The 15,852-nt window shown below is 39.1% G+C and overlaps 1 protein-coding gene across 1 annotated transcript; it reads right to left on the bottom strand.

The window, feature by feature from the left end:
* Positions 1-11,714: 11,714 nt before the first annotated feature.
* On the bottom strand, positions 11,715-13,514 carry LOC104420177 (tyrosine N-monooxygenase). Its single transcript, XM_039302295.1, has 2 exons — positions 12,612-13,514; positions 11,715-12,341 (listed from the first exon to the last, which is right to left on the bottom strand). The coding sequence occupies exons 1-2, from the start codon at positions 13,512-13,514 to the stop codon at positions 11,715-11,717; spliced, it is 1,530 nt and encodes a 509-aa protein (XP_039158229.1).
* Positions 13,515-15,852: the final 2,338 nt, after the last annotated feature.

Here is a 15,852-nt window from a genome sequence, read left to right as displayed (position 1 = left end):
GGCATACATCAACTTTGCCTCAGAGCTTGAAACATCAGTTTTGGAAGTTGATTTTGGCCGAAGGCAATTGATCACAATCTTGTGAAGCAAGATGTTGAATGCATTCATCCGTGAGTAGGTGATCTTCTCATCTGTTCTCCTGTCCTTCACCAGTTCAAGTGTGGCCCCAGCAATGGAAACTTTGATTGGTTGATATCTGCCTCTCTCAACTTCTAACACATCTTTTCAAAGATATTCATATCCACAACATAGTCTTGTTCTTTAACACTGAAGGAGAATCTATTCGCATCCAAAAAGCTAAGATTTGAATAGAAATATGCAGTCAATTCAGCATAAGCCTCAGTTGAGTCAGAGCAAAACTTTTCAAGTTGAAGATAATTGAACTTTTCCCTCAAGTTCACTTTCACAAAGATCCGAAAATCAAAGTCCACACTCCTAGGGTTTATTACCCCACGCTTCAAAGAATTTCGAGTACGATCCTTTTGTTCCTTTGATCTCGAACAAATCTCCCATTTTTCCTTGAATTTCAGCCGCAATACCCATTTTCGGTTGAAATAGACTCGAACATTGTCATCGTCATTCCCATCTACGTGATTCGGTCTCCGAATACGAGGATCACTTGGGATATTCGCAAGGGTTTCCTCAGCCAACCCTCTACGAGCGATTCCCAAACTTTCCATTTTTCGCAAAAAGATATATTCGTTCCTATATCCTTTGTCTCTAAGAAACTCATCAACATAGTTCAAAGGAGTACGGGTTCCTTTTAAGGCACGATATAGCTTGTAAATAAAAGCGGGCTTTTGAACTCTTACGGTCCGCATCCTCGATGATTTCTTCTTGATGCTGATGAACACCGCCTTGAGGACTAGATGGAGAAGACCGACGCCGCTAAGAATGTTGTGGGCTCGGTTGCTGATCTGGAGTAACTTCATCTTCTCGTTGTTGAAAGAGACACGTTGCTTTGTTTCCTTGAAAACCAAGACACTGTCCTGCTTCCAAGCAGCTGGCAAGTTCCTGAAGTGCTATTTCTATCAACTCGCAACCGGCCAGATTCGCGTCGAATATCCCAGAAGATTAAAGTCTCCCTTCTTAGGATACCAAAGACCGATGCTTGATGATGAAGCGACGTATTTAATGATGCGTTTCGCAGCACTGAGATGAGATTCTCTAGGATCTGATTGAAACCTAGCACAGATGCAAACACTCAACAAAATATCGGGTCTAGAGGCGGTTAGATAAAGAAGTGATCCAATAATGCTCCTGTACAGCTTTTGATCAACTTTCTTCCCTTCTTCATCTTTGTCTATCTTTAAAGAGCTTGACATTGGTATGTCGGTCTTTTTGCACTTTTCTGTCCAAACCTTTTGACAAGATCATTAACATATTTTTCTTGATAAATAAAAGTTCCTTCCTCCAATTGATTTACTTGAAGACCAAGGAAGAATGTTAATTCTCCCATCATACTCATTTCAAATTCATCTTGCATAGACTTAGAAAATTTCTTGCACAGATTCTCATTAGAGGATCCGAAAATAATGTCATCCACATATATTTGAGCAAGAAACTTTTGTTTTCCTTCTTGATAAATAAGGTCGTATCTACTTTACCTTGACAAAACCATTTTGTATTAAAAACTTACTCAATCTGTCGTACCAAGCTCGGGTGCTTGCTTTAACCCATACAAAGCCTTTTCGGTCAAAGATCGAGTCCGGCTTCTTTGGGTCTTCAAACCCCGGTGGTTGTTCCACATAAACTTCCTCCTGGATAAATCCATTTAGGAAGGCGCTTTTGACGTCCATTTGGAATAACCCGAAATTCTTATAACAAGCAAACGCAAGTAATAGTCGAATAGCTTCTAACCTTGCCACCGGAGCGTAAGTCTCATCATAGTCTATTCCTTCTTCTTGCGTATATCCCTTGGCCACGAGTCTTGCTTTATTTCGTACGACTTTTCCTTTCTCGTTCATCTTGTTTCGAAAACCCATTTAGCTCCAATAACGGTTTTACCTTTTGGTTTGGATGTCAATTCCCAGGACATCATTTATGCTTTGGCTATTCGAGCTCTTCTTGCATAGCTTCAATCCAGCTTTCATCGATAAAGCTTCTTCTATGCTCTTTGGTTCAATTTCAAACGAGTGCCACAGCACTAGACTCTTCTCCTTTTTGGATCTGTGCGAAAATTCCTTCATTAATTTCGCCAATTATAAGATCTTTGGGATGACTGGACTTATGCTTCCAAGTTACTCGTTGATTTGTCCGGTTGATGATCTCTTTCTTTGTTTGGATCTTCACGACCATCTTGAAGCTGGTTTTCCAGAGTCTGAGATGCTTCTTGAGTTGTAGACTTTGGAGGGTCTGGAGCAGGTTCAGACTCTTCTTGATGAGTCGACTTGATTCATCCTTTGTTGAGTCTTGAAATTTGACATTCATTGACTCCTCCACAGTCGCTCTTCTTGTTATAGACTCGTAGGCTTTGCTTGAGGTAGAATATCCAAGAAAGATACCTTCATCTGATCTTTCTTCAAACTTACCAACTCGATCTTTTGCATTTTTCAATATAAAACATTTGCAACCGAATACATGAAAGTATGAAACAATAGGCTTCTTTTCTTTGAATAACTCATAAGGGGTTTTCGAAGAATAGATCTTAAGAAGACTCTATTGATGATATAGCATACTGTTGAAACAGCTTCAGCCCAAAATCGAGAAGAAATTTTACTTTCAATTAAAAGAGTTCTAGCCATTTCTTGAAGAGATCTGTTCTTTCTTTCCACAACTCCATTTTGCTGAGGAGTATATGGAGAGGAAAACACATGCTTACGACTAGATTCATCACGAGAATTTTGTAAAATCTTGATTTTCAAATTCACCTCCATGATCTGTTCTTATACTAGATATAACACATCCTTTTTCATTTTGAACCATTTTAGCAAATTTTTCAAAATACGAAAAGGTTTCAGACTTACTTGCAAGGAAATATACCCAAGTAAACGGGAGTAATCATCAACAATTACTAGGCAATACTTCTTACCCCCAATACTTTGAGTTCTGGTTGGTCCGAAGAGATCCATATGCAGCAACTGTAGTACATGATTAGTAGAGACATAATTAATTGTCTTAAAATAATTTCTTACCTGCTTTCCCAGAATACATGGAGTGCATGAATCAGTCTTTTGGTATGGCAATTTGGGTAGTCCTCGAACTAGCTGTTTTGAAGAAATTTTGGCTAATTGCTTCATGTTGACATGACCAAGCTTTTTGTGCCATAAGCTTGCTTCATCTTGAATTGAGATAAGGCATTGCGATTCATTTGGTTTCACATCCAGAAGATAGATATTTCCATGTCTTCGACCCATGAAAGACGAGTAGAGTCTTTACTTGATTCCGAACATGTTCCTTCTTGAAAGAAGATCTTGAAACCAGTATCACACAATTGACTAATGCTGAGAAGATTGTAATTGAGTCCTTCCACTAAGGAAACATTACTTATTGTGAGAGTTCCAATTTTCACGGTTCCAAATCCCACAATACTTCCTTTGCTGTTTCCTCCAAATGAAACTTTTCCACCATTTACTTGAACAAGCTTTATGAAGCAATTTGAGTCTCCCCGTCATGTGTCTTGAGCATCCACTGTCAAGATACCACTTTACCTTTTCTTTGACGGACACCTGCAATTGAAAGAGAGTCTCAAGCTTTCTTTGGTACTCAAATTTTCTTGGGTCATTTGGTGTTAGTAAGATAAACAATATTAGCCCATACTTTCTTAACAGGTTTCCATACCATAGGACACTCTTTTTCAAAGTGATCCGGACTGTTGCACTTAGAACATCTGAGAGCATTTCTACCTACAGGTTTTACAAAAACTTTCTTAAAGTGATTTTTGTAAACCTCACTCGAGAGTCTTTTCTTAATTCTTTCTTTTACTTTAGGAAAATCAATCAAGGGAATTGATTCTTCTGTCATACCTAGACCCGGACTTATTGAAGTAAGGTCTTTGTGCTGAAAGAATTTTCTCAAGTTTTTCAGACCCTATAGAAAATTTCTTTGATATATTTGATAAGTCTGTTTTAAAAAAAGCATTTTCTTTTAAAAGATTATTTTCATTTTCTTTAAGATTGGAAACAGACAACTCTAGACTTTTAACTCTTTTACGCTAAAACATTTTCCTTTTGTTTTAGAGCTGAGTTTTCTTTTTTCAGTTCGGGAATTCTTTTGAGAGAAGTCTTAAGACTAAAGCATAGTTCATCAATATATTTAAAAACTTTAACAGGAATTTTGAAATCTCTTGCCTCAAATTCACTGTCTGAGTCGATCCCGAGTCGATCCAGTCCAGAGTGGATTGTGCCATCGGACATAGATTGGCATATTCATTATCACTTTCTTCACACTCGCATCACCTGTTTCGGCTTTGAGAGCTTTTCGAAATTTTTCAGCTTTTCCTCTCTTCTTCTTCGAAGAGGACAATTGGAGTACGATGTGTCCCTTTTCTTGCATTCAAACCGGACTACATCTTTATTTGGTTCCTCATCATCAGTACTTGGTCTGCTGTCTTTGAAAGCTTTGTTTCTTTGAGTTGAACCTTCTTCCTTTTCTATTCAGTTTTCTGAATCTTCTTATCATGAGAGCAAGCTCCTCATCGTCCATATCATCTTCGAATCTGTAACATCGGAATCATCATTTGATTTTAATGCAATGGATTTCTTACCTTTTGGATCTTCATCTTCATTGATCCTTTCCACTTCATAGGATTGAAGAGTTCCAATCGGCTCGTCGACGGATAGTGGCATGATTCTCTGCGTCTCTTTATCGAAGTCTTTATGTGATTCCAATCCCTTGAGAGTCCACGCAGTAGCTTGTTTACCTTCATGGGATCAGAAGTTGGTTGACCTTGATTTTCAAGACCATTCACAATATCTGTAAAACGACTAAACATGTCAGATATTGATTCTCCTGGTTTCATTCTGAAGGCTTCGTATTGACCGAGAAGAATGTTGATTCTTGTTTCCTTCACTCGATCTGTTCCTTCATAGGTGATATGCAATCTGTCCCAAACTTTTTTTGCTGTACCACAAGAAGATATTCTATTATATTCAGTTGGTGATAAAGCACAATATAAGGAGTAAATTGCTTTTGCATCGAGTGTCCGTCTCTTGATTATTTCTTCCCGAGACATTCCGCTGGTTTCTTCGTTTCTTTTCCTCTTTCGAGACCGATGCGGTGGTAGGAGTAATTCCTTTTCTACAACGTCCCATTCCGGAGGATCCTTTGATCGTAGGAAAGCTTTCATCTTGTTCTTCCGAATGTTGTAATCCTTTCCATCAAAGTAGGGTGGTCAGGTATTGCTTTGCCCTTCCATCAGCCCCGGTGCTAGCATACTAGCCATGGATCTTTAACTCAAGTAAAACACTTCAAACAAAGTGAGTACACGGGCTCGATACCAATTGATATTGCTAGTATGAGTACCTAGAGGGGGTGAATAGGTGCCTAAACAATTTATCGATATACGGAAGCAATTCTTAACATGTGATAGAAAGTAAATTCTCTTAATGAAATACGATTGAGGTAGAGAGAGTGAGGAAGAAAAAAATTGAACACAGGATTTATAGTGGTTCGGCTTATTCCAAGCCTACGTCCATTCTTCCGCACCGACTGACCCCACCGGCTGGATTTCACTATGATCAAAAAGAGGAGTTACAGCACGGCTTTGCCTTGATTCCACAGTGTAGATGTTTTACCACACTTCCTCAAGGTCTCTCACAAATATAGACTCTCTCTTTTATATATAAGTATTCGCTCAAAAGATTTATCTAAACAAATAGGAGCTTCAGACTTTGGAATTCTTCTATCGCGCACTTCTCTAACAACTAAGAACGTCTTCCTTATATACTCCTTTATGCCATCATACCCGTTGGCACTTACCAAAGGAATTCCTCCAATCTACCCGTTGGACGGAATCAATTAGGAAGATAGTTCGAGCTATTAAAGGAACGTGTTGATAGCCCATCAATCCTGTTCGCCCATACAATCAGGATCTCGGTTTCCATAAGTAGAACCTTCCAATAATATTTAGATAATCATCGAATCTTCAGTCATTGAATCAATTTTGATCAATCAAAGGATTCTTATACGTCTTCTCCAACCACGAGATCTTCTCCAGATGATAAGGTTAAATCCTGAACAAAACATCCAGTTACGGATAACCTTTCTTCAACGGATTAGAGGCACAATGAGGATAGACTTTGAGTCTTGAGTCGCTGTCCTAAGTCTTCAGACTTTAACCAACGAGTCACGACCTTCGACTAGAGCGTGGAAACGTTTTGTCAACTTCAAAACACTTTACGAAGATTTCTCCAACACCAATATCTCGATGACAAGTATTCGGACACTGACCTTCCTCAAGGTTACCGTGGTCGCCGGGTGGTCGCTGGCATCGCCAGCCCCACGACGCCCGGCGACCATCATCACAACCTCCCTCCTTATAAAATCGTTTTATCTTATGCTTGCTGTGATTTTAAGATGGATGAATAACAAGACGATTAAATTTGGCATGCCAAATTGATGGCTTGGTACTCAAATACTTTCAAAATTGAAATCTGAATTATTTGGTTTCCAACCAACTCGATGAAAACATAGTTTCCAAGTCAGCATCCCTTAAATGAAAGTCATTAGATAATCGTCATTACGAGGTGTTTACGGCTTTAATGACGAGGACGTTGTGCAAGATCAATCACCAATTATGATCTTGTCGTGTAATGATTACATTGGATATTACACACAATTTGTGTGCGACAAGGAGAGGAGAATCTCATCTCTTGTGATGTGACGATCTTATTGGAGCAAGAAAATTATCATTTGTGGGACTTGCTGCCAATCAAGCTAGAAGCCAAGTATTCGCGCGTTTTAATATAGAGACAGGTCGACCAATAACGTAGGAGTAACGTGATTGCGAGTCACTTTTGTAGGATTTTCGGTGGGGTATGAGAACCAGATTTTATGCATATTATAGCACAAGACGATTGAATTTGGCATGCCAAATCGATGAGTACTGGGCATTATAATATTTTCCAAGTTGGAATATTGAATTATTTGGTTTCTAAAAACTCATCGATTAAATACTTTTCAAAATGGAATTTTAACAAGCCCAACCTGCCAAATACAATTCTCTTACTTTTGTTCTGGTCTCCTTTGCACATCTCTCTAGCGCAAATTCGACACCCGTGCTTGGAAATCACATACCCAATGTGCCGATCGCCCCATCTTCTACAGATGACGTCGACATGGCGGCAGGTGGGCACTACATAGAGAGAAAAACAAAACACCAAAAAGGAAAATAAAAAGAAAAAAGAAAAGTAGTACCTAGAGAGAGACATGACTACAAGTAAGGGTTTTGAAGGCATGTCACCACCATCCCGCTGTCGCCAGTGAGAACCAGTGACCATTACATGCTGGTGGTGCAGCTCCTTGTTTTTCAGTGCACGACGGTCGGCTAGTTATTTTTATTCTTTTGGTCGGTGTCGGCTAGTTATATATCAACTCTAGAAGCAATCCACTCTCTCCCCTCTCGCTATCTTCCATCGTTTACTTAGGTAGTCGACATCCATATCTATGTCATTGGAGGCGAGTATAGAGCCACCAGCTCTTTGGCATTGAAGATTGGTCCAAAAAGTAAAATGATTAACCATGAAGGGAGAAATAATTGCGGATACTAATAATGCAACCTTGAGAGAGGGCTGAATAGGTCGATTCACTGAATTTAACAATTTTTCATAAAATAACTCGAGTTCAGTTTGACAAATGTAGGAACAACTTGACAATATAATATGCTAGATGCTTCTATCAAATAAATATTGAAATAAATAAACAGATAGAGGATGATGCATGCAAATTTTATGATGGTTTAACTTAAACCAAGCCTACGTTCATTTGAATAGACTAACAACAACCAATAAGGCCAAAATCCATTAGTAATTTTGTGAGTAGTTGAAACATATCACGCCCTACTTTCTATCCTAATTTAATAGAACTCACGATCAATAAACAAGTAATGCTCACACTTGTATACTCAATAGATTACAATCAGTAACAAAAAAGCTCTCAACACAGTGGAACACGAGAAGTACAATTGCACTTGTAATAGAGAAAATATGATTATATTAGTGTTCGTAACTTTCCCGATTTCTTCACACCTCCTTCAGCATGTATCAATCATGTGATGAGATGTAAGGCTAAAATTAAAATGATTTCAAATTTCGCTCGCTTTTTGAGACACTCGCACCAATTTTTTGAAGATAAAATTCTCTCAAAAAAAAAAAAAAAAAAAAAACTCTCTTTCTCTCTAGGCCCACTCTTCAATCGTCTGTCAGTTCATTCACTGCCGTAGGGCCAATTCCGAGGCCAGCGTGCCAAACTCCTCATGCAACAGTGATCCCTGGCTCATCCTTGGCCAAGTTGCGATTGGTGTCTTCTCCGTTCATTGTCAAAATTATCGCAATTCGACCAATGGTCCTACATTGCACAACTGTTATTGATATGGACATTTTTTATAATTTTAATAATTTTTTTAGAGTTTTTTCCTTTTCATTTTTCCTTTCTTTTTCTTTCCCTTATCTTTCTACTAGTACCCTTGCCACTAGGGGTGTGCATTGTCCCGGGTGGGTGGTTCCCAACCTAGAACCGGGAACTGTCTGTTAAGGATTGGTTCCAAAAAATTGGAATTGGGATATACTCATTTGTTGCATGGATCCACCCGGGAACCAAACCACCAGTTCGGTTCGGTTCCTGGGTGGATCCATGGAACTAGTCTCACAATAATAATAATATCACTTTTTAAATCTCATCATGAGAACTCTTCATATCGAATACTATACTATAAACCAAAATCTACTACAACTAGAAATCAAAACATAAAGCAAAAACAACAACTAATTTGAGAAACTACATTAATCAGGTTTCACTCAAACATTCAAGAAGCAGCCAGGAGTTTTAGCTTCTCGGTCATTTTCCTTCATAAAAGCTATAGAAAGTATAACTCCTGGCTAAGAGCCAGATAATTTCAGTAAAAAAAAAAAACAGAAAAACAGAAAAGAACAGAAAAAGTAATTTGCACTAAAATATATAAAAATTTGCCACTAATTATTTCTACTAATAACCAAGTTTACTACCATAGCAATAGGTTGGTATTACCAAGATAATATTCAAGGGATGGATAAAAAATAACCATTGAAAACACAACATAGCATTACAAGAGGCAACATTCAAAGACCAAAAGAAAATTCCATGAACTATATAGTCTCATTTTCTCATATTAGGTAATAATACACTTGTTTCCTATGTCTAATTTTCATATATGCACTGGGCGCTACAATGGGTAGTGACAATTTAATACACAATAAAGAAAAGGAGGAGGACATTTGGGGAGAGTATCTATGCAAATTTATAGTTGTAGAGAGAATATATTGTCGAAGACCCAAGAAGACAAACTCTTTAGCAGAGAGAGAGAGAGAGAGAGAGAGAGAGAGAGAGAGGGATGGGAGTACAAAGATGATGTTGATGATGCACATAAAAAAAGAGAAGGGGGTGGTGTTGGAGATTGAGACTGATGACTGACGGCTGATGAATGAGAGATGAAGGGAGGAAGGAGTAAATGCGAATCCACTATGATTTAGCAAATAACTAAAATCAAAGATAGGAAAGACCAAAGAAAAGAAAAAAGAAACTGAGAGAAGAGAGAAGAGAGAGAGAGAGAGAGAGAGAGAGAGAGAGAGAGAGAGAGAGAGAGAGAGAGAGAGAGAGAGAGAGAGCTATTTCCATAAAGTCCCAATCCACCTATCAAATCCTTTGTTATAAGTCCAGTTTTTAAAATTAAAAATTAATCGGTCCAGTCTAGGTAGACGGGTGGACGGATCTGCCCATGGAATTGGGAACCGACCTTCCCTCGGAACTACCGGTTCTGGGCGGTTTCGGGCGGTCCGGGCGGATTCCGGTTCTTTTGCACACCCCTACTTGCCACAGGCTATGGAGGCCAACCCTTATCAGCCATTGGTAGAAAGAGAAGGGAAAGAAAAAAATAGAAAAAAATATTAGATATTATAAAATTATCTATATTAGTGCCGGTTATGTTACGTGGGACCGTTGGCATTTGCTTCAACAATTTCTGATCTAAATTAGTTGCATGGATTGAATCGGTACTAATGTGAAAAGATTGGTCAAATTAAAAAGCTTAAGATTGAATTAATATTAATGCAAAAGGTTTAAGATTTTTTTATACTCTCTCTCTCTCTCTCTCTCTCTCTCTCTCTCTCTCTCTCTCTCTCTCTCTCTCTCTCTCTCGGTTGTGGAGGCACCGCAAGCAGCTCGGTAGGCCCAGGTTCCTCGGTCTCAACTGTGGGCACGCTTGGGCTGAGACGCAAGGGGAGCTGGTCGATGGAGGATCCGACTGCCGGTTCTTGGTGTGCCAACCGGCCTCCCCTTGGCCAAACTGGCATCTCATCTCAGCATTGAAGGCGTGTCCCATCTATTGCCGGCCTATTCTCCCCTCTCCCTACCGTAGATCGTCCTTGCGTGCGTCGTCGTCATCGCGCATGAGTTGCAAAAGTGGAGGGGGAAGCAAGAAGGAAGAAGAAGAAGAAAGAAAGAGGGGGCCAGGCCAAATGAGAACAAAAAGGGTAGCGGGGCTCGGGTCGGCGTGGGGAGAAAAGAAACAAAAGGAGGGTTGGGTATGAAGACCCAGTCCCCATGGGCTCCTGTTTTTTTGTTTTTTTGTTTTAACTTTGTTATAGTAAAATAAGGGAAAACAAAAACTTAATACGTGCCAATGATATTAATGCCTACATGATGCGAAAATCATTTTTTTTGTTAAGGCCAAATTGGTCTCTAATTTTTATGCAATTTTTATTATATATTTAACCAAAATTTTGGTGTCGACGTTACTTAAGTGTTATACATACTCTTTCGATCGCTTGAATGCCATAACTAATGTTTGACGCTCACTTGAGTCTATAATATTTTTAAAACTTACAGAAGTTACTTAAGTGAACATTTTAAAAAATGTTTTGGCATTCAAGAGATCAATTGAAAGTTATGGCACTTAACTGATTTTTTTTTTTCAAAGTTATGGCACTCATGTGGCACAAATTTAATGATGCATCAAATGATGACCACACGTAAGTCATGTTCCCACACCCTTTGGGATGGACTCCAAACAAGCCCATTCATCATATTATATTATAAGTGTTTTTGTCCACTAAGTATCTAGGACCGAAGACATGGATCAAATCCTACTAGAGGGCACGGGTTTGGAAACCCATAGAAATTGTTACTGAGACTTGCCTTCAAAGGGGGAGCGCTCTTTCTCCTACATTGCATAGATCAATTAATAAAAAAAAGCCTTCTCTGGTTTCTTTTGTAATTAGGCGCTGGAGGGCCATCTAAAATCAAAAGGCGGAGGCTTCTTTGTTTGTGTGGCGTGAACTGGCATCATCACACTATCTCTTAAATAGCTAGTAAGACTTAACGCTGTATTATCTTCATCATTTGATATTCCAAAGAGCACTTTGAGGGTGTTAGCGAACTTAAAAACCTCACATTGGATGATCTGTGTGGGAAAGGAGCGGGTAATATATTGAAAATATTCATTATTCTACTCAAATCACTAGAGCACATAACAGGCTAGGCAACATTAACTTTCTTGTATTTCATGCTAGAGCTAGTAACTCTCAAGGATAGAGATGTAATGGCAGACGCGGTTCGGCATAAGCAACAAGTGGATGTGCAAGAGATACATTCTCAGGGGACTCGTCAAGAATGATGCTCGTGACATTAGGTGGTGCCTTCCAATCAAACCCTTGAACCATCCTCGCAAGAAGCATGACGGTCATTGTAGTCCCAAGCTTAGGAGCCACGCAGCCACGCTGCCCGGTGCCGAAGGAAATGAAGCGTAAGTCCGGCTCTGTGAGGTGAACTTCTGTGAAGCCACTAGTAAAGTGCCGCTCTGGCCTAAACTCGAGCGGCTTGTTCCAGACCTTAGGATTTCGACCGAGGCCGAGACGGCTCAATAGCACGTGACTTCCCTTTGGGATAAAGTAGCCAGCAACAATGGCATCAGACATGGCCATGTGTGGAGGGTTGAAAGGTACGATTGGATGGAGCCTGAAGGCTTCTCGAATGCATGCTTTGATATAATTAAGATGTGGGATGTCACATTCTTGGACTAGTCTCTGTTTACCAACGACCCTGTCCAATTCCTCCGTCGCCGTCTTGAGGATTTCGGGTTGGTTTATCATCTCGGCCATGGCCCATTCAACTGCGTTTGAGGGATTGTCAACAGTGGCAAACATTATTTCCTGCAAATATAGATTTTGATTGGTTTAGTTATTGTACTTCATTCATAAATTTCCTACTGTACCGTTTAGACCTCAAAATTTATTTGAAGACAAAAAAAGACAATGCATATAGGATATAATTCTAGTGAAATTGAGTTTCTGTTAATGTAACGATACAATTTTGACGATGCATTAAAGTGTACTATAGAGATCTATTTGACATACGCATACAGAAATAAATAAAGTTTGCTTAAAGAAAAAGAAGCTAGGATATACATGTTTGCATCTTACCGTTACTTGTGCTTTGATTTCTTCAGGTGTAAGAAGTGGCTTTCCCTCTGAATCTTTGAGCGTAACCAGAACATCGAGCAAATCATGAGGATCACTGCTGGTGGATTCCTCGTTCGAATTGCCGAAACTCCTCCATTTTCCGATCCTTGCCTCAATTATGGGGTCATGATAGTTGTTTACAGTATTGACAGCCTCTTTAACAAATTTCTCATGACCATCTAAATCAAGCCCTACCAACCAAGGAAAATAGTCAGATATGCAAAATGCATATAAATACTTAAGTATAGTAGATATCGCCTCAACGTGTTCTTCCTCGGCAATGGTTGGTCCCCCGTCCGCCCTTTCCTCTCCGAAGTATCTTTTACTAAACATTAATTTCCGGATCACGTTTCCAGTGTATTGTCTGGTGGCGATCCTCACATTTACAATTCTGCTCGAGCTTTTGCTTTGATTGTAAACGTACTTGGCCAAGTTGTCCGCTTCCTCGGTTCTTTTATCCTTGAGCCAATGATGTCTCACGGGGGAAATAATTTCCGAAACTAGAACTCTCCTCATTTTCATACATTGGTCCCCATAAGGACTTAGGATGGTCGTGAGGAATCCACCACTACATGTTCGTGTCGCCATCGAAGTAGGCCTTGACGAAAATGTTGCATCGTGCTTCTTGATAAATTCTCTAGCAATTTTGGGGCATGTCACGGGAATGACATGAACATTGCCGAGCCGAATACATGCAATGTCAGTGTCCATCTCGTTCATGAGGCGATGTATCCAGCGGAATGTTGGCTTTTGGCTCAGCATTTCGGGCACACAGCCAATGATGGGCCACGGGGCAGGACCAGGGGGAAGTTGTGGCACCGATCTTCCATTTTTATGGATAGTACTGAACTTAAATTTTGTCATGTGTGTGAGGAAAAAGGATCAGCACTATGAAGAGAAGGGCTACAGAAATGGTGGAGAACATTTTGTTTGCTTTGGAAAGTTTAGGAGAAGCTAGGGTTCAGAGGATCTAATCATTTTCTTGTTTCTCCTTGGAGGGATAGTCACCTTTAAATAGGCAAGTCATGGTGCTCGTCATTTAGCAAAGGATTTGGATCTACTTTCCATTAAGATTGACCAAATTGTCAATAATTTGCTCAAGTCTATGTTAATTATTTCTTTTTTGGACATGTCTTTTATGGTCTTGGTCATTATTTAGTCTAGAGTAATAGGAAACAATTCTCCTAACAAACCTCGTAAAATTTTGCCCGCTTAATCTAATATAAACGTGTCTGGTTTGCACTGCAATAATAAACGCGTAACCATAATTGGTTTTTTTTTTTTTTTGGTCAGTACTATTCTAATCCTACTCTAACACTCACTCTTAGACTTTTACCCTGCCTCCTTGTAGGGCGTGGAAGTCGAAACCCACTCTTGAAATGGAATCGTCCCCACCCCAATCCCTCCTGAGAAGGTTGGGTTTGCCAAATGTTGGAGTATTGTTACAAGCAAACTGAGACATACTCGCCATGAGTGACCACAAGAAGTCACTCATGGTTCCCTCATTCGAAGGCTTAGCAGGTAATCGAAAGCCTAAAAGATGCGAATCCACTACAGTTGGATGAAAGAATGATTAGAAACGAAGAAGTATCATAAAGACGTGAAATTTAAGAATAAGTGTGCTTGGAAGGAGCCTGTAGAATCAAATTGAAAATTTACAAACCAATAATAAATCTACTAAGTTTCCAATTGATCGCGGAACTAGTTTGCTCAACACATCATATAACAAATAAATATAAATTCGACAACTGTTATACTTCCCAATTTCCTGATTAAATGATACTATCAAGCAAAAGTGGCATAAAATCAAAATGAAGCTGATCTTGAAGAAAAAGATGAAAGTAGATCTAGAGACTTGACATCGATCCTCTACCCTAGAAGGTATTTCTACGGGTGTCCCAATAATACCTCAATCGTTGATGCGAGAAGTAAGATCTTGTTTACGTGCATCAACTTGTGAGAAGTAATTGAGACACTGATGAAAGCACTTTATGGATAGAGGATCCTCATCCAAGTACGAATAACTCATTCTTTACTGTTTGAGGCACGAAAGCATTTGTACCCAGAGCCAAAACCTTACGTCAACTAATGGATTGAGTTAAAGAGTAATTGAACTTTAAAAATGGGCCATTTACTCGGTAGAAATAAGCCAACCATATTAGAAATTTGATTGTTGAATCTCCTAAATTTGCTAGAAATCATTTAATAGCTAGGGATAGTATCTGATACATTGCTATTTTTTGGAATCTGCATAATATCTTCTATGATTTCATAAATCTCACAAGATCATTTTGTTCTAGTCGTGCGACGAACCTCTTCATAGTCTTCGTTCGCTGGTGTTTCAGGAGCACTATATGTTAGATACTCCGAAGCAAATCGTAAAGGCATTGTGGCCTTTCGCTAATAAAAAGAAGGATATCCTTGAACTATGACTTACATGATTGGCAATAAACTAAACTTGATGGTGAAATTGCGCTTATCCTTTCACTATTGCTTGAACCGACCTTAATTACCACTTCAATTTTATATTAATTATCAGGCAAGTGGATGTTCCAAGCAGACAAGTCTCAATAAACAACCTTGGCTTTTCGTGTGAAAACATTCTTTCCAAGAAAGGAAAGAAGTTGATAACTAGCTATGGGTTTCTTGGCTGGTCGTGGTTACGATTGTCATTGGTGTTAATATTTTGTGGGTATCCAATCTTAGGGTGTATTCGTTTTGCTAAAAATTAGTGATCTGTAAAATATTTTTCGAAAATTAATTACTTATATCATTCGAAAAAATTAGTCAAAAAAAATATTTTCATCATTGATAATAACCAATGAATAGATATTTGATTATATTGTTTAGAAAAATTAGTCCACAAAAAAATTATTCTTCTCAAGTACCTCCTAACATTCCCTCAGAAAAGTAGTCCAGAAAAGACGTGCCCCGATTGCAATGCCATAAATAGAAACATTTGACCGGAAACCACACCCATTAGCAGCAGAGAGACTGGATCGAGGAGGTGAGAAGATCTTTGGGGTTGATAAGGTCGCCGACGAGGATGAGGTGAACTTTGCAAATCACAGGTGGGGGCAACCCAATCAATTTCCATGACTGGAAAAGAAACTGAAGCATCATAAACAATCGTTTTTAAGGGATGCTTTCCGGCCATAATGATGAGGATGTTATGCAGGATTAATTGCTAATCACGATTACG

Source organism: Eucalyptus grandis, chromosome 9 (genome assembly GCF_016545825.1).
Source record: "Eucalyptus grandis isolate ANBG69807.140 chromosome 9, ASM1654582v1, whole genome shotgun sequence".
NCBI classification, from domain to species: Eukaryota; Viridiplantae; Streptophyta; class Magnoliopsida; order Myrtales; family Myrtaceae; genus Eucalyptus; species Eucalyptus grandis.
The sequence above is the reverse complement of the archived record's forward strand: the minus strand, read 5'-3'. Positions and strand labels throughout refer to the sequence as shown.

What these genes read in the sequence shown, in the direction of transcription:
- LOC104420177 (XM_039302295.1), bottom strand. Translation starts at nt 13,514, where the DNA reads ATGACAAAATTTAAGTTCAGTACTATCCATAAAAATGGAAGATCGGTG. An exon ending in AAATCAAAGCACAAGTAACG is followed by an intron (nt 12,342 to 12,611) that starts GTAAGATGCAAA and finishes CTATATTTGCAG; the next exon opens with GAAATAATGTTTGCCACTGT.